This window comes from Aquarana catesbeiana, linkage group LG08, assembly GCF_042186555.1.
Source record: "Aquarana catesbeiana isolate 2022-GZ linkage group LG08, ASM4218655v1, whole genome shotgun sequence".
Taxonomy (NCBI): domain Eukaryota; kingdom Metazoa; phylum Chordata; class Amphibia; order Anura; family Ranidae; genus Aquarana; species Aquarana catesbeiana.
In genome coordinates this window covers 226,444,886-226,464,844 of record NC_133331.1, presented here as the reverse complement: position 1 = coordinate 226,464,844, position 19,959 = coordinate 226,444,886, and the positions used below count along the sequence as shown (strand labels likewise).

Genomic DNA, 19,959 nt, shown 5'->3' with positions numbered 1-19,959 from the left:
GCCCGGCTCGATGACCCGGGGCCTGCCGCCCGGCTCGATGACCCGGGGCCTGCCGCCCGGCTCGATGACCCGGGGCCTGCCGCCCGGCTCGATGACCCGGAGGTTTGATACTTTGGACTGTCTTCATACCCAGCTTAGTGTGACTCTGCCCGCTGCCCAGCTTGATGCCATGGACTTGTCCCAGCAGCAGCTAGATGGAGTGTCCGGAGGCCACTCCTTTGAGGGGGGGTACTGTCAGGGAAGGTTCCATCTGCTGATGACACTGCCTGATATTTGGCGTGCAGTACTGTGGTCCATCAGCAGGTGTCTCCTGGCCGTCTGGAACTGCCAGGGGAGCTTTCCCCTGTTAGTAGTATTATGTGATCTTTGGGCCGCAGTACTGGCGTCCACCAGCGGGAGGTTCCTGGCAGTGTGGGGCCGACATCTTCTCCGGCAATCAGGCATCACCTGAATCTGATCGAGATGTGTATAAATACCCGGCAGACACACTTATGCCTTGCCTTGGTATCTTTCCTTGCGCCCTGACCCTGAACCTGTGAAGCTCTGTATCTGTACCTGACCCTGATCCTGTTCCTGTCTGTTACCTGAACCTTGTACCTGTACCCGTCCCTCCTGTGATCCATCCATCCTCTCCTTGTCCTGTTTGTCTTCCTTTTCTCTAGCTGCTGACCTCCCGTTGACGACCCTGGCCTGGCCTTGTTTATGATTCTGGTATTCCCCATTACTTGTATATATTTGTCTGTTACTATTATTATTTGTGGGTTTCTGTTTGGTATTGGTTGTGCACTGAGTGCTATTGGAGGTGGTTGTATTTATATTTATTCACTTATCTTTAATAAATCATATATTTTCACCTTACCTGCGTTTGTTCCTCTGTTGCTGTCCACACAGCTCTGGTCACCTGATACTTGACACTCTTGTTAGTACCACTTACTTTGCTAGCTTTTTGTTGCCCTGTCCCTACTTTTTTGAGACATGTTGCTGCCATCAATTTTAAAATTACCTTATTTTTTTCTTAAAATGGTACATTTTCTCAGTTTAAACATTTGATATGTTTTCCATTTTTTATTTTGAAGAAAATATGGGTTTATGAGATTTGCAAATGATTGCATTCTGTTTTTATGCAGATTTTACAGAGCAGCCCAACTTTTTTGGAATTGTGGTTAAATAATAAAAACACATTATCTCCACACTTAAAAATTCTTATCTGCTGATGTATGTTATATTAAAGTGGTTCTAAAGGCAGAACGCTTTTTACTTTTTAGCCCCCCACATTGTGTAAAAAGTTTGATCCTGTCTTCTCTGATACTCCCCTTTTCTAACTGTCCCCAAACCATCTGCTGATAGCACAGAGCCTTGGAGGCACTCTGCACATGCTCAGTTTGGTGTTTATTAAGCAAAAATAAAAATTAAGTACAGCGCTACGTTTAGAAAGAAAGTGAAAAGCAGCCAACACACCTATAGACTCAAGGCAGAAAAAAAACAAAAGAAACAAAAGTGTGGCGCTATATATCACATCCACAGCCGTGTGTATTACAATAAAGACATATAAAAATAGTGAATACTACCAAAAAATGTATGATCATAAAATGAATAGTGTCAAATAGTTAATCAGTGTTGATCACATATAAAGTAAATACACAATAATGCTTAATCATCAGATGTGCCAGTGATTGGTAGAAACCCGTGCTGGTTCCATGAGCCAGACACCAAACATAAAAAACATCAAACTTTAAAAGTCCATAAAAAATGTGTAGAAAAATAGTGAAGAAAACATCAACAGAGTTCAAAGGGGGTGATGCATGGCCAGATGGTATTCACAGAATTTTAGTCGCACCAAATCTGGCGAGTGGGCAGAAGTCGCACCAAAGTCACACCAAATCTGGCGAGTGGGCAGAAGGGAAACCACAAGTGTGCATAGATTGTACATCAGTGCCGGGGCCAACACCAGGAGTAGAGGAGGCTTACCGGAAAAAATTGACCTGAAATGGCGTACGCCAGACAAGTCAAAAAAGCATAATAACCACTGGTTCTGGGAAATGCGTCTTGTCAGATGTCATCAACAGATGGTGGAAAGAAAAAGGGGGGGTCCGCACGGCTTCCTCTCCCATAGGTAATCCAGCATAAGCCAAACGTGTAGTTTCGTATGCCATGCAAGGAGCAAACAAAACTCACATAGCGTAATAACGTTTTAAAACACTAGTTTATTAAAATAATAAAAAACAATAAAAAACAAACTCACATTTGGAAGAACGAAACAGAGCTCAAATATCAAATAGCAGCGATTGTGAGGGGTCCACCCGACATGTTTCAGCTAAGGAGCCGTCATCTGGGGTATGGACCACCCTCACCTCACCGCTTTATAAACAGAAGATGACCCCCACTGGGAGTGTCTACAAACCGGAAGTGCAACAAGTAAGAATCACTTCCGGTTTTCAGGGTCATAGGATGACTAATTGAATAGTTATATTAAGAACAAATTAATGAAACAGAGAACCATGTATCTCATGTTTCTAAATTAGGAGATTAAAAATGAAAAAATAAGTACAAAAAAAGGTAAGCTGTGCCCTGAATCAGTCCATCTATCAGGAACTGGTCAGAGCACTAGCCAAGCCTCCCTTTCAGCCAGCCTGCTCCGCAAGCCTCACTCTCATATGTGATGCACTTCCCATCACACAGAGAGGAAGTAATACCACTGCACTCCATAAGGAGGAAACCAAGCCTCAATCTGATGTGAAGTGTCAGCAGAGAAGAGAAAAAAATCAGTGCACTGAAAAAAGGCATTAGTGTTAAAATAAAAACAGATTGAAAAAGAGAAAGGAAAAAAAAAAGGGGATAAAAATTATTACACAAGGCTAATGCTAGCAATAACATTACCTTATAAAGGTGATACAAGGACATTCTAATAAGGTTAATTAGTGATCAATATTAGAATCATGGACCATAATATTAAAGGGACACTGCCAATGGGGGACATCAACAGCGTACATAACAAAAATTGCATTCTGAATTAAACCATAATTATCCCAGATTCCATTACATAAATTAAGACAACCAATAATCATCTTGTATAGTAAAAAAATAACATTATTCTTTGTCATTTAGACAATAAGAGAGATCATATTTATATTCAAGCTTGGTTAATAAAAGAGTTGATGTCCCACTCCACGTTGATACCCTGTGGAAAATTGGACCCCAACTCATATACCCAGTAGGTCTCTAAACGCGAGACACCTCTAAGAATCGACCCGCCCCGCCAGGGGGGCACGTACCTATCTATAATGAGGAATTGAGTACCCACAGGGTTCCGATCGTGAACCTCCCTATAGTGTCTAGGGACAGTGTGTTTAGTACTGCCCGCTTTAATGAGATTGATGTGTTCCGAAACCCGTATAGTAAAAGATCTGATGGTCCGGCCGACATATTGCTTGCCACAAGGGCAAGTTAAAAGATAAACTATTCCTGTAGTGGCACACGTGCAGAAATATTTAATTTTGTAAGTACGGCCGGTCACGGTGGAAGAAAGACTATAACTAGCCCTTCTGCCACAGGTATTAAATTTACAGACCAAGCACTTTTTACAAGGATAAAATCCAATCAAGTTGTGGAAAAAGGATGGTCTCTCTGGTGGGTTGATGACATTAGGTGCTAACCTATTCCGGAGAGATGGAACACCCTTAAACACCACCTTTGGAGTCTTAGGCAACAGAGGTCCCAAGATTTTATCTGTTCTTAAAACATCCCAGTGATTTTCAAAGATTTTTTTAACATGCTTGTGCTGCATGGAGACATGCTTGTCTCCATGCAGATTTTTTTAACATGCTTGTGCTTGCCCTTGTGGCAAGCAATATGTTGGCCGGACCATCAGATCTTTTACTACACAGGTTTCGGAACACATCAATCTCATTAAAGCGGGCAGTACTAAACACACTGTCCCTAGACACTATAGGGAGGTTCACGATCGGAACCCTGTGGGTACTCAATTCCTCATTATAGATAGGTACGTGCCCCCCTGGCGGGGCGGGTCGATTCTTAGAGGTGTCTCGCGTTTAGAGACCTACTGGTTATATGAGTTGGGGTCCAATTTTCCACAGGGTATCAACGTGGAGTGGGACATCAACTCTTTTATTAACCAAGCTTGAATATAAATATGATCTCTCTTATTGTCTAAATGACAAAGAATAATGTTATTTTTTTACTATACAAGATGATTATTGGTTGTCTTAATTTATGTAATGGAATCTGGGATAATTATGGTTTAATTCAGAATGCAATTTTTGTTATGTACGCTGTTGATGTCCCCCATTGGCAGTGTCCCTTTAATATTATGGTCCATGATTCTAATATTGATCACTAATTAACCTTATTAGAATGTCCTTGTATCACCTTTATAAGGTAATGTTATTGCTAGCATTAGCCTTGTGTAATAATTTTTATCCCCTTTTTTTTCTTTCTCTTTTTCAATCTGTTTTTATTTTAACACTAATGCCTTTTTTCAGTGCACTGATTTTTTTTCTCCTCTCTGCTCACACTTCACCTCAGATTGAGGCTTGGTTTCCTCCTTATGGAGTGCAGTGGTTTTACTTCCTCTCTGTGTGATGGGAAGTGCATCACATATGAGAGTGAGGCTTGAGGAGCAGGCTGGCTGAAAGGGAGGCTTGGCTAGTGCTCTGACCAGTTCCTGATAGATGGACTGATTCAGGGCACAGCTTACCGTTTTTTTTGTACTTATTTTTTCATTTTTAATATCCTAATTTAGAAACATGAGATACGTGGTTCTCTGTTTCATTAATTTGTTCTTAATATAACTATTCAATTAGTCATCCTATGACCCTGAAAACCGGAGTGATTCTTACTTGTTGCACTTCCGGTTTGTAGACACTCCCAGTGGGGGTCATCTTCTGTTTATAAAGCGGTGAGGTGAGGGTGGTCCATACCCCAGATGACAGCTCCTTAGCTGAAACATGTCGGGTGGACCCCTCACAATCGCCGCTATTTGATATTTGAGCTCTGTTTCGTTCTTCCAAATGTGAGTTTGTTTTTTATTGTTTTTTATTATTTTAATAAACTAGTGTTTTAAAACGTTATTATGCTATGTGAGTTTTGTTTGCTCCTTGCATGGCATATGAAACTACACGTTTGGCTTATGCTGGATTACCTATGGGAGAGGAAGCCGTGCGGACCCCCCCTTTTTCTTTCCACCATCTGTTGATGACATCTGACAAGACACATTTCCCAGAACCAGTGGTTATTATGCTTTTTTGACTTGTCTGGCGTACGCCATTTCAGGTCAATTTTTTCCGGTAAGCCTCCTCTACTCCTGGTGTTGGCCCCGGCACTGATGTACAATCTATGCACACTTGTGGTTTCCCTTCTGCCCACTCGCCAGATTTGGTGCGACTTTGGTGCGACTTCTGCCCACTCGCCAGATTTGGTGCGACTAAAATTCTGTGAATACCATCTGGCCATGCATCACCCCCTTTGAACTCTGTTGATGTTTTCTTCACTATTTTTCTACACATTTTTTATGGACTTTTAAAGTTTGATGTTTTTTATGTTTGGTGTCTGGCTCATGGAACCAGCACGGGTTTCTACCAATCACTGGCACATCTGATGATTAAGCATTATTGTGTATTTACTTTATATGTGATCAACACTGATTAACTATTTGACACTATTCATTTTATGATCATACATTTTTTGGTAGTATCGGTTTGGTGTTTATTGCTAGAGTGTTTTTTGTTTTGTTTTTTTGGGCGGGTGCATGTGAGTAGCACAGAAAGTCATGGTGCAGTCAGAGGAGAATGAAAATTCCTCCTACAAGCTTTAACTAGTGATCGGCCGGACACCGATAGAAGCATAGAAGTCACAAGACTGCTCTAATTGCTGATAAGAAAAGGTATTTAGCAGTTTATATTTACGAAAACAATTGCATTTCCATGTTCTGTGTACTGTAATAACAGAACACATATAGTGAATGCAGGGTCCTGGGTTTAGTAACACGTTAAAAAGTGTCTCCAGCTCCTCTTGCCCTCCTATCTTGAAGTCTCATTCTTGCTGCATCTGTCAAAAGCCTGCTGCATTCTTTATATTGTAAGAAAGTTAATATATAATTCAAAAGGTACAGAGGCTCTCCTGTAGTGGCCTTGACAATAATGACCAACATATTTATATATTTTTATGTATTGTTGGAATAAGAGAATCTTGGTTCATCCATTGACTATGCTTTATCTTTTTGTAAGCCATCGCCATCACGTTTTACATGACCAGGATGTAGATCGCCGGACTTGTGTCCCAATGAATCACCTCTGGCCAGACCAAGCTCCCTACACTGTGTGTAACAGCTCCCTGTCTGAATATGGCGTCCTGGGTAAGTTATACCATCCTGCTAAACTCCTTGCCATGACCATAATCCGATTTATTTATTGCTGTAATGAGAAATGAAATAGAACTAGATGGGGGTGCGCTTCCCTACGAACCAAAAGGTCACTTATCTAAAACGTAACCTTTAATATAAATCCTAAAAGGTGAAACTTATAAATCTCACACTCAACCCTAAACCCAAGCCTAAACCACAGCTTTAACATTAATACTATTGCTGACCTATCCTAACCTATACTAACACTATACTAAGGTAATAATGCTAATGCTGTTGTGCTAAAAAAATCATGCAAAAAAACTGCTATGATTTATCACTAGAAAAAATGTTAATACTGATATGCAATGTGCTAATTTCTCTTTACTGAATAACTTCCATTTACAATTAATACAGGCACATAGTTAGACCCTCCATCCAGACAGATATCACTTTAGAATGTTCCAGTACTACATACTGTGAAATCATGCCACTGCCTTCAGACTTGGCTTACTTTGTTGTATGGTAAAATATGTTTTCTGCACACGTGTGAAACCAATGGTTGTGTGGGGAGTTGGTTAAGATAAAATTTATACAGTTCAACTTTTTTTATGTCAACTATATCAGTTATTGTATTTATGGCAATGTTCTTTTTAAACTGATTGCCTAATTTAATAATCTTCACTGAAAATAAAGACAGCTTTGAACATAAAGTTCAGCTTTAAAGCGGAGTTCCACCCATTTAAAAGTCAGCAGCTACAAAAAGTGTAGCTGCTGACTTTTAATAATCACACTCACCTGACCCACGGTCCAGCAATGCGGGCGCACGAAAGACCCGCTCCTCTCCCCCTCCTCTCCGCGGCAACGGCATTCTAACTGTGGGCGCCCAGCTGTGGCTTTACAGCCCGACACGCACTGCGCGAGCCGCGCTGTGAATGGCTGGGCAATCTTCTGGGACCTGTGACATGTCCCAGAAGATTGCAGGGAGTGAGGGGGGAGAGGTGATCTTCCTTCCGGCGCCACGCTGCCAGGGGAGGAAGTGGGAGCTGGGTGCCTGTAAAAACGGTACCCGCCTCCCCCCCCCCCCCCCAAAAAAAATGACATGCCAAATGGGGCATGTCAGGTGGTCACCAGCACTTAAAGCGGAAGTTACATTTTTGGGTGGAACTCCGCTTTAAGTCATATTTATTAAGGCAGTATAATAAGTCACAAGGTATTAAGTATTGCAATTGTTTAGATAAAATATTGTAACTGATCTGAATGTGATGAACTAAAATCTGGTTGCTGTGGGTAATGCCTTTTACTCATATTGCAATTTGTACTGATGTATTGGGTAAGCCTTCTTTTGTGTTTCCCTGTAGCAGAAAAGAAAAGTTACCTGATCATTTTACATTTATCACTATGCCTAAATAAAGAGCAACATATGTGCAGATAAACCTTCAACAAATTAGTCATATTGCAAGTTTCTCAGCCATGTCTCAATGTTCACAAATGGGCTCATAATGCTGAAGATTAAATTACACTTGGATTAAGTGCTGCCAGGGGAAATTTCACTTTGTATACTCTTTGGAATAAGGATATATTATGTGCTACAAATATACATATAGGAAAAGTGCAGACAAAATATTGTAGCCCGTGTATGTGGTTTTAATGGTATTTATAGGTCAGAAAAGTGTTTTTTTTTTATAAGTATAATTGAACATGCATCTCACTGAGTAAGAGCCAGAACTCTCAAATCAGCAGGGAACACAAGTGTTGTTGATTGCAGAGCTATTGGTCTGATTCAGCAGGGGGCATATTGGACTGTTGCAGTCGCCTGGTTGCATCCAGGATGGCAAATGTGTGTCCCAGATTCAGGCTCTATGCCGATTTGTACCACTGGGGGGAAGTGCTGAGAGTCCTGCAGGGGTAGAGGTAATGAGCCCAGCTGAATTAAGTTGGCTCATTAAAGCCTCTACAAAAACTCCCAGCATGCAAAGGGAGTTGCTTCATCTTGGGGCCAGTTTTGTGCCTGTTTAGACTGGGGAGCGTAAGCCGTGTTTGTGCGGGGAGACAACGCCTGTGTGGCAAGCCTCTTTAACAGGGAGATAGGTGCTGGGGACAGCACAAGGCTGGACCTAGCTGATAGCCAGGGAAACCTATGTTGTAGTAAGTGGCCAAGTTGGCAAGGATTTATTTTTGGAATGTTATTTTTTGTTTTACTGTTTTTGGACCATTGTAAATAGTGTAAATAAACCGCACCTTTGTTTTTTTCACCTTCACTGTTGTTTGCTGTGCCTAATTTTTGTGTAGTGAACCCATCCAGGGGGTCACACACACCTGCTGCTGAGCTAACCCTCTCACAGTTGGTGGAACAAGCCGGGGCAGTTTTTTTTTTAAGGCCAGCATGGAGGAGATACTGAGACAGCTGGCTCTAGCAAATACATATCAACAGCAGACAAATGGGGCGTGTCTGGACGAGCACCAAGGAGGACGTGAGCTAGCTGAGTTCCTCAAAGGCATAGGGAATCCGTTGCCATCCGGATACTGGTCAACCTTTTTGGGCCTCCATTGCCCCTTTACAGCCTTCTGGACCCCCCCGCTATACTCCGGGAGGGGTCTTTCCTGGCTCCAGCTGGGTGTTCTGATCCGGGCCTACGGATCATGCCGCGCCGGGGTCCCGGTCGCCATCTTGGGGCCTACTGCCTGCACGGAGCCTCCGGCCTGGCGTTCCTGTGACCCGAGCGCTGAGCGGACATCTGCCTTGGGTTGGTGGCCCCCCGTCCTACCGGAGATTGACAGGGACAAGCGGCGGTGGTTTGCTTGTGAGCCCGAGCCCTCAGCCTTTCTTCCCTGCGGCCGGTCGCCATCTTGCGGCCTGCGGCTCGATTGGAGCCTCTGGCCTGTAGTATCCAGGCTCCGGACACCAATCTGAAGTTGATCGGCCCTCTCCAATAACTGGGACACAGTGAGTAACAGCATTCCCCCTCCACCCACGCACCGTTCGGATACTAGACTTGTTTTTAGAGGCGGAGCCCACCCGGCCAGGTAGAGCCTCTAGGAAAGTCCGCGGCTTCGGCCTACTTCTGGAGGCCGGCGGCCATCTTGGTGCTCCAAATACACCCTTTTAGATTTTCTGCCTCACTGAACCTCATTGAAGTTCCCTTACTGTTTCCTGCAGCAAGATCCCCCCCCTCAAAGAGCTGGGCTATATATCTTATGCTGTGACTTTGACTGTAGATCTTAATTGTCTCTTTTGAGTCCCACATAATACTGCAGCTCCTGACCGATCACTGCCGCTAGGAAGGTCCATGGCTCTGGCCTGCATCTGGAGACCAGAAGCCACCTTTGTGCTCCCAACCGGAATCCCTCTGTATGCTGATAGCACCTTGATGAATGTGTGATATTGCTCAGATGTGAGGGGGGGTGCTCTTTACAGCTATCGGCCATATAGTTCCAGCTATGCCCGCAAAAACATCTAAACTCCGGTCTGCCCCAGTTAAACGTCCAAACAAGCGATCACTACCCATTCCAGCCTCTACTGGTTCTATTCAGCAATACTTAGCCAACGCACGTGGCAACCAAGCCAGAACCTCGAGAACAAGCGCTTCTCCATCACCCCACGCCGCACCGGTGAGAGAGAGCTCTCCGGCATCCTCCTACTGCTCGGATCTTATGGACGATCCTGGATCCCCCGCGGGCTCTGAAATGTCTACACTTATGAGCGGTCTCAAAAAAGAACTTGCAGGCATGTTTCACAGTTTGGAGAAATCCATTAAAAAAGAAATAACTGCAGTTAGATCTGATATGTCACATATCTTGGTCAGAGTGGAGGAAACGGAGCAGCGACAAGACACGCAAGCATTAGCTATTAAAGAACTGCAGGACACTGTTACCCAGCTGGCGTTTGCCCACCGTGCATCTTTGTATAAGCTTGAAGACCTCGAGAACCGTAACCGCAGAAATAATATACGTGTTAGAGGTCTGCCGGAAGCCATTGGAGATACTGATCTTGAACCTTCTATAAGGGACATTTTTAATACTATTCTGGGTAACCCTGTCACTGCACTGCTACGCTTTGACCGTGTGCATCGTGCCCTACGACCCCGTAATGCTAACTCAGATCTGCCCAGGGATGTTATATGTCGCCTGCATTACTTTGAAGATAAAAATGCCATCATGGTGAAGATGCGGGGACTGCCTAACATTGACTTTGACGGGGCAACTATCACCATCTATCCAGATCTTTCCAAGCATACTCTAGATCGTCGTAGCGCCCTAAAACCGCTCCTTGACCAACTACGCTCTGACGGGATCACATACAGATGGGGCTTTCCTGCCTGCCTGATTGCCACAAAAAATGGCCGCTCCCATACGCTGAGATTTCCTGAGGAACTCCCAACTTTTCTGCAGGATTTACATCTCTCGCCCATGGAACTTCCAGGCTGGCAGGACCCAATCCCCAAATTCTCCTGCCCTATGGACGCTCTCTGGAAAAAAACCCCCTCAAAGAAGAGGCGCACTTCTCTCCTGGGTTCTGCACAAAAACATGGTTGAACCATTTATTTTTTCACCCGCACCTTTATCATTAATGTAAACAGTCTCTCTCCTACAAGGTTTTTTTGTTTTTTTGTTTTTTATAGAGTCCGATTTTGGCCGCTATGTTTTTCCTACTTTTACTTGCCCACTTATGACTAAAGCAGACTCGCCATTAATCTGACCAGTGTTTGATCTTCCTTTTTTCTTTTCTTTTGGGTTCTATGGTTCAAACTCTAGGTTGGTCTACATTTATGATATCTTGTAGGATGTACACTGTTTATACTGATTCTGGTTTTATTTGTGTGGTTGTTCATATTTCTAACTGGAACTTATTGTTTTCTTGCTAGTTGCAAGTTATTTGTTAATTTTTTACAGGCCGTGTGCTGTCGGGGCACACTCCCCTCACTACCTCCCTCCTACAGCGTAACCCCGCCCCCATCTCCTTCTGGGGTAGGCGAGTGCGAAGGGCCCTGAAGTTGTCCTATTCCACCCCTGCTCAGGGATTGGGATGGCCTTTCGCTCTCTCTTTCCCCAACGGGACCACTGCAGATTTCTGCGTGACATTCATTCATTTCCCACAAGTTCTTTGATTTACATGTATATCTTCTGTATATGTTTATCCTTTTCCATCCCTCCTCATCTCTCTCTTTACTTACTTTCTCTTCCTTCTTTCCCTCCACTTTCTCCTCCCTGCTGGCATGCCTGGCAAGTTTGTTTGAAGGCTCACATCTTATTTCTAAATGGCTAAGGTAAAGATAGTATCCTATAATGTTATGGGTCTTAATGTTGCTGCTAATCGACACCAAGTATATCGGGAACTGAAACAAGCTACATGTTCCATTGCCTTTCTTCAGGAAACCCATTTAACTCACACGACACCCGTTAAACGTCACCTAACTTTCCACAGTGGTATTATAGCCTATCGGACACCAATAAAGCTAAGGGGGTAGCTATTGGTTTTTGCAGAAACATGTCATCAGGTTATCTGAAATGCTTGCAGATGATCATGGTCGCTTTCTTTTTTTTAGGGGATTTATTGGAAATACTCAATGCACTCTTGCGAATATCTATTGCCCGAACCATAATCAACCAACCTTTCTCTCCCAAATACTGACTAAATTGTCACATTTCGCTAAAGGACTTACTATCCTAGCAGGGGATATAAACATGTCATTAGACCCCACTATTGATACGTCACAAAATCGTTCTAATATCTCTTTTAAACGACTGAAATTTGTGAAAAAACGGCTTCTTGATCTTCAATTAATGGACGTATGGCGCCTTCTTCACCCCAAGGAGAAGGATTTTTCACATTACTCCTCAACACATCAGTCATACTCTAGAATAGACAATATATTCATAGATCACTTTCATCTCCCCCTCTTACACTCTACTCACATAGGCACCGCATCTATTTCAGACCATGCACCTGTGTCGATGACACTGACCATGCCTTCCCTACCCCGACGCACCACCAATTGGAAACTGAATGACTCCCTTCTCTCTGATGAAGTGGAGGTTTCCATGTTAGCTTCTCATTTATCGCAGTATTTCAAGGAAAACAAACCTTCTGATACCTCCCCTCTATTGTATGGGAGGCTCACAAGGCTACTATTAGAGGCCGACTTATTGAGCTTGGCGCTCGGAAGAAAAGGGAGCATGGTCAACAAATTGACCAGGTCTTACAACAGATAGCGGCTCTTGACAAGCAACATAAACTTTCTTTACATACTGCACACCTTCAATCCCACACACTTAAGTGAGTGGAATTGAAATCCCTCCTTAATTTAGATACCAAGCGAAAGTTCCAACGCCTGTCACATAAATTTTACGAATTGGGGAATAAACCTAGCAGATTGTTAGCTAGATCATTAAAGACTAAGCAATCGCAATCATTTATTCCCAAAATCAAACTCCCGTCAGGTTCATTAGCTTATGCAACTCCAGACATCGCTAAAGCCTTCAGAGATTATTATTCGGACCTGTATAACGTCAAAAACGACTTATCCTCTCTTCCTCATAAGGAGAGACGGAATCGTATGCTTTCCTACTTGACAGAAGCTAATCTTCCTAAATTGCCCGTGTCCGTCCTTAAAGAATTAGAAGAAGACTTCTCGGTGGAGGAATTTCAAGCAGCATTAAAGTCTTCCCCCTCTGGTAAAGCCCCTGGACCAGACGGGTTCACTATTCTTTATTATAAAACATTCAGTGACATCTTACCTCCTCGCCTCTCTGCATATGCAAACTCTATCTCTCACTCCTCAGGTCTACGCCCGGAATCACTTTCAACTCATATCACTGTCATTCCCAAATCAGATAAGGACCCTACCCTTTGTAACAGTTATAGACCAATATCATTAATTAACGTTGACACTAAATTATTCGCCAAAGTCATGGCAAACCGCTTACTTCCCCTTATACCTAAATGGATCTCGGCAGACCAATCAGGTTTCATACCCACTAGAGAAGCAAAAGATAATTCCCTTCGTGCAATCTCCTTAATTCAGTATGTTCAGCGCTACTCCCAGCCCACCCTACTCCTTTCTACTGATGCAGAGAAGGCTTTTGATAGGGTGGACTGGGAGTACCTTAAATTGACCTTACGCCACTTTGGCCTGGGACCTAAAATGTTCCATCGTATCTCATCCCTATATTCTGATCCCTCAGCACAAATTAGAATTAATGGGACGCTAAGTGACCCCTTTGTTCTACATAATGGAACCAGGCAAGGATGTCCCCTCTCCCCTCTCCTTTTTGCTATTACCTTAGAACCCTTCTTAGCTACAATTAGGAACAATGCTAATATCAAAGGCATACAAATAGGCAACAAATCCCATAAATATGCAGCTTATGCAGATGATGTTCTATTTTTCATTCAACAACCACGTATTTCGATTCTCAATTTGATGTCTGCATTTTCCTTGTTTCATTCAATTTCAAACTTCAAAATAAACCTAAATCCGAAATTTTAAACATTAACATCCCTAAGTCTGAGGCTCTCTTTCTTAAACCCCTCTTTCCATTTAAATGGGAACAAAAATGTATGAAATACTTAGGCATTTATCTTACTTCTAATCTCCACTCCCTTTTTCGATATAATTATATTCCCATGCTAAATAGGATCAGAAATGACTTACGAAATTGGTCCAACTTGTCTCACACCTGGTTAGGGAAAGCAAATATAATTGAAATGAACATTTTACCTCGCATTCTCTTTCTCTTTCAAATGCTGCCATTGAGCGTTCCAGTGGGGTTTTTTACTATTTTACAATCCATGGTTTCCCGCTTCATCTGGAAGGACAGACATCCTAGAATATCCAGGGAGTCATTGTTTCGTTCCAAATGCTCAGGTGGTCTGGCACTTCCCAATTTCAAAGCATATTACCAAGCGACTGTATTGGCCAGACTAGCTGAGTGGAAATATGCTCTTAACTCGAAGTTATGGGTACAAATTGAGTATTCATTAAGTGGCATGGATCTTTCAATGGCTCCCTGGATACCCAGATCCCACAGGAACCTTGCTCGTACTACCTCGGCTCTCACCATATCCTCTTTAGATGTATGGGACGCCTTACATAAAAAACTTTCTTGGGCTTATGACTCCTCCCTATTACCTCTCCTCAATCATACATACTTTTTGCCGGGTCTTCTGGATCCAGGTTTTAAGTCATGGAGGCCGGAAGAGCCATCATATTCTTAATGGCAATGTACTAAAACCATTACCTACGATCCTCGCCCCTAAACCTGCCACGTTTCTAGATAAATGGAGATACCACCAGATACAACACTTCCTAAGCTCTCTTGCTACTCCACTTAGGGACGTTAGTGATTTAAATGCTATAGAAGTTATATTTCATCCAAAATATCCTCCTCTACATAGCATTTCGTTATTTTATAAAGCCCTTATCACTCTTCAAAATCCCGGATTCCCACATTACTTGACTAAATGGGAAGCTGAATTTGATCTTTCCCTGACTGACAGTCAAAAGGATAGGATCCTACAATTAGCCCACACCTCGCCCCTAGCCTCAAAAATGTCAGAGGTCAACTATAAATTGCTCACTAGATGGCATTACACCCCAGTTAGACTGCACCAAATGTTCCCCGCCAGTTCCCCTTTGTGCTGGAGGAACTGTGGGAACAAAGCTACCCATGCACACATATGGTGGTTTTGTCCACTTATCCGTCCATATTGGGATGTCATTCGTGATCTGATTGTTCAGATTGCTGATGTTCACATACCAAACGACCCGTGGGCTATCCTTTTTCATGTTACAAAAACTCCCATAAGGTCGTACAAACGCTCAATCATTCCTCATCTACTGAATACTGCTAAGGCCTTGATTCCCACTCTATGGGGTCAACCAGTAATTCCTTCTATAAAAAACTGGCTACAAATGGTTGACAACGTACACCTCATGGAGAGTATTACCCACAATATCAGAGGGACCTCTCAGAAATATTCTCTCATATGGGATTCTTGGAAAAAATTTCAGACCACTTCCTCATATAAAAATCTCATTACAGAAACCCCTTAAACTAATCAATCAGATTTAGCCACCTAGCATTGTCTTTAACTTCGCTAATGCAACCCTCTTTTCAATACATGGCCCTGCATGCCGGCAGCCTTCCACCTCCCTTCTCCTCCCTTTTCACCTTTCTCCCCTCACTTTTTTCTCTTATATTCCTTTTTATTTTTTCTCTCTTCTATTCTCTCTACATTCTTTCCCCAATACTCTCTTTTAAGTGTCTATTTTCAATAAACCAAAGCATTATGTTTTTACTCAATTACGTTCGATACATGGTACTCACATAGTTTATATCCTTTGCCTAGTCAGATAGTGCGCCGATTTTATGTATCTTCCTAGAGGCAATTACGGAATTATTCTAACTGGTACGGTATGTGAGTACTGTTTTTCTTTCTTTGTGTTATTGTAAAAATGGAAATGTTCTCTATTTTGAGTTATAATTGTATCTCTGTTATATTTTTCTTTAATAAAAATGTATTAAACAAAAAAAAAACAGCAGACAAATGCAGGTTTGCAAAAGAGCCTTAAATGCAACTTTGCAACAGAGCCTCGCAGCTCAGCAGCAAGCTCACCAGCAGAGTCTGGAAGCTCAGCAAAAATCTGAGGCCCGCTTCATATATTTGTTGCAAAAGCAAGAGCAGAGACACCAACAACAAATAGAGACATTAATGCAGCAATATCCGCAGACCAGTAAGGCAAGTGGTTCCACTAATACTACATCATTTAGTGTGAGCCTTTTACTGCCAAAAATGACTGGAGAGGATGATCTGGAGGTGTTTTTAAACACATTTGAAAGGACTGTTGAAAGATAAAGGGGCCTAAGGACCAGTGGACTGGACTGGTGACCCCTCTGTTTTCTGGGGAATCGCAGAAAGCTTATTATGATCTAGAGCCTGACCAAGCAAAAGACTATGTTGTGCTAAAAACAGAAATATTGGCACGGCTGGGTGTCACCCTGGTCATCCGGGCTCAGCGTGTACATAACTGCACTTTATGGCTTGGGAAATCCCACTGGCCTCACATAAATGTATGATCTCATTCACCTAAGCAGGAAGTGGCTCCAGCCAGAGACTTTGACTGCACCAAAGATTGTGGAGCGTGTTGTTATGGATCGGTTCCTGAGATCTGTTCCTACTGCCATCCAAAAGTGGGTAAGCCATGGAGACCCAGAAACGGCCGACCAAGCTTGTGGATCTGGTTGAGAGGTACTTGGCTACAGAGAACCTGACCGCCTCTCCCAGGGACTCACAGAATTTCCACCCTAAGACCAGACCATCCCCAGCAGCGGGTAAGATGACTCCAAGGGGTAAGGGTGGAGAGAGTGAGAGGGCAGGAGTTCTACCTAATGTCTGGCAAGAGCAGCCCGGGAAGTCAAGGCCGCAAGAGGCAGCGAAAAAGATTATTTGCTGCCGGCAAGAGGGACATATTGCAGCAAATTGCCCAGTTGTGGATGAACATGCAATGTAACTTTCTAAGGGTACTTTCACCCTTAGGCGCTGGGGCATCGGCGGTAAAGCGCTGCTATTTTTACCTTTTAGCGGCACTTTTCGGCCGATAGCAAGGTGCTTAAAACCCTCACTAGTGGCCGAAAAAGGGTTAAAAGCGCCGGCAATGCCCTCGGGCTTTCACACTGGAGTGACAGGAGAGGCGCTTTGCAGGCGCTATTTTTAGCGCTATATCGCCTGTAAAGCACCTCAGTGTGAAAGTAGCCTAAGTGTCAGTCGCTGTTTGTGACAGTTGCATGCGCTGCCACTCGGGGAACTGAGAAACATTTATGCAAACTATATATTAATGGTACAAGTGTTGTGTTGCTGGATTCAGGTAGCCTGGTAACGTTGATAAAAGTGGAATTAGTTACTACAGAGGTCTCTGGGAATAACAAGGTGGCTGTTATTTGTGTGCATGGGGTCACCAAAGAGTAATCTGTGGCTACAGTGTTTTTTGAGACCCCCAAAGCTAACCTCTCATCAGGTGGGGTTAGTGTCTCACTTACCACATGATGCCATTGCGGGGAGGGATTTTCATAAATTTTGAGAACTATGGGATTGTCCTGAGCCCCCCAATGATGCCCCTATAGACCAGGAAGGTGAATTCCCTGAGAGTGGTGAGGACTCTCCAGAATTTCCCTTGTCGGTATTGGCAGGGGACACTCGAGAAACTGGGGAGGAGCCAACATCCTCAGACAAAAACATCCCGTCTGTTGAGTTTTCGGATCTAGAGGTTCACAGGGAAAATTTTGCCACAGAACAGTTAAAAGACCCCACCCCAATAAAAGCACGGGAACATGTGGTAAGAATAGATGGTGAGCTAGTGAACCCAGATAAGACTTGCGCTTACCCATACTTCATTGTGGAAAGGGATCTACTGTATCGATTGGCTCAAAGGGCGGAAGAAACCATTGAGCAACTTGCGGTGCCCAAACCTTACAGGAAGTTGGTGTTGGAGTTAGCCCATGGGCACATTCTTGGAGGTCATTTTGGGGCAGGGAAAACTCGAGAGTATTGCAGAGATTCTATTGGCCTGGGGTCATGAAGGAAACAGAAAATTATTGTTCCTCCTACCCTGTGTGTCAGAAGTTGGCACCTATGCCACGTTTCCGTAACCCGCTGGTACCTCTTCCCATCAAGGTCCCCTTTGAGAAGTTAGCAATGGAATTGGCAGGTCCAATGATGAAGTCCGCTAGGGGGCATCAGTACATTTTGGTTATACTGGACTATGCCACCCGCTATCCAGAAGCAATTCCTCTTCAAAATGCCTCGGCCAAGACCATAGCCAAAGAGCTATCTCTTGTTTTTAGCCGCGTGGGTATTTGTAAGGAGCTGCTTACGGACCAAGGTACACCCTTTATGTCCCAGGTTATGAAAGAGCTATGCAAGTTGTTCAAAGTGACACAATTGCGTACATCCGTGTATCACCCCCAAGCAGATGGGTTGGTTGAAAGGTTCAACAAAACCCTAAAGCAAATGTTAAAGAAGGTGGTGGATAGAGATGGAAAGGATTGGGACTGTCTAATACCCTGTTTGCCATTAGGGCCTCTACGTTTTTTTTCACCCTTCAAGTTACTCTATGGGAGACACCCAAGAGGGCTGTTGGATATCGCCAAGGAAACTTGGGAAAATTAGAGTTCTCCCCACAGGAGTGTGATTGAGCATGTCGCCCTGATGCAAGATAGAATTGCACAGGTAATGCCATTCATAAAAAAACATTTGACCCAAGCGCAGTTAGCACAGCAGAGAGTGTACAATCGTGGGGCCAAGACCTGTACCTTTTCCCGGGGGATAGGATATTGGTACTAGTCCCTATGGTTGAAAGCAAATTCCTGGCCAAATGGCAGGGCCCATATGAGATAATTGAAAAAGTGAGTAAGGTGAACTACAGGGTCAGACAACCAGGAAGGCAAAAGCCGGAATAGATAGATCACATTAATCTGTTGAAAGCCTGGAGGGATAGGGAATCCATAGTCGCAGAGACTTTGTTGTCAACGGCTCTGTCTGATTGCTTGGTTCCTGAGGTTGGAATAGCAGTCGCCTTATCGAAAACCCAACAACAGGAGGTTAAAGAGTTTAGTACAAAGAAAAGGGCAGGGAGTAGGGAACAGCCGCAGTTAGCTGCTTCTGTCAGCGGATGTCCCAACCCTCCACACACGAGGGGAAACAAGGGGGGACTATAGCGGTACTGAAGGTAGTCAAGAATTTTAAGAGGAAAAATGAAAATGAAAAAGTAATATAATAAAATTTATATATTTTAATGAAAAACAATGTTTAAAAATTATTACAGTGTCACATACAGTCGTAATTCATAGCAAGAGCAATCTATACAACCATACGAATTGCACCCAATAGTAACAGGGGGTACATATATGACTTAGTTTCTCGACCGGTTTCGCGGTATTCACCGCTTCCTCAGGAGAGTACAGTCTAAAAAGTAACATGAAAAGCATATAATGAATACAAACAGGTCTGCAAATACATGATAGCTTCTTAATATAGTTGCAGCAAAGTCATAATGCATAAAACATTTACATACAAATTGGATACAAAAAGGGCAGGCTCACCCGTTCAGACATTCTCTGTGGGAGTGTATAGTCCCATATAATTCCCCCCGCGGCGAACACAGGGGATAGCGAACAGCCTCTGGTAAGTAAAACAATTGAATCATTGATTTATAGAAATCAATAAACCACAAGGTAAAAAGAAAAAAAAAAGAAAAAGAGTGCATTAAAGGGGTACCAGTGACATAGCTCTAGGATTAAAACCAGTGTGCAGGAGCAAAAGTGATAAGGGGGGAGGGAGGGGGGGGGAAGAGGAAGGGGGGGGAAGAGGAACTGGGGGGAAGGAAATTGGGGGGGGGAAAGGGGAGGGGGGGAAAGGGGGGAAAAAAAAAAAGGGGGGGGGAGAAAAAAGGGGGGGGGGAGGGGGGGGGAAGAAAAAAGGGGGGGGGGAGAAAAAAGGGGGGGGGGGGGGGGGGAAGAAAAAAGGGGGGGGGGAGGGGGGGGGAGAAAAAAGGGGGGGGGGAGGGGGGGAAGAAAAAAGGGGGGGGGGGAGGGGGGGGGGTGGG

General features: G+C 43.6%; 1 protein-coding gene across 3 annotated transcripts in view; it reads left to right on the top strand.

Annotated features, from left to right (window-relative positions):
• The window catches only part of OGDHL (oxoglutarate dehydrogenase L), a 295,821-nt gene that overhangs the window by 213,084 nt on the left and 62,778 nt on the right, over positions 1-19,959 (top strand). For all 3 annotated transcript variants that reach the window (XM_073596906.1, XM_073596903.1, XM_073596904.1), the window contains one exon: positions 6,243-6,370. In XM_073596906.1, the coding sequence (XP_073453007.1) occupies positions 6,243-6,370 (128 nt within the window). The remainder of the gene's footprint in view (positions 1-6,242; positions 6,371-19,959) is intronic.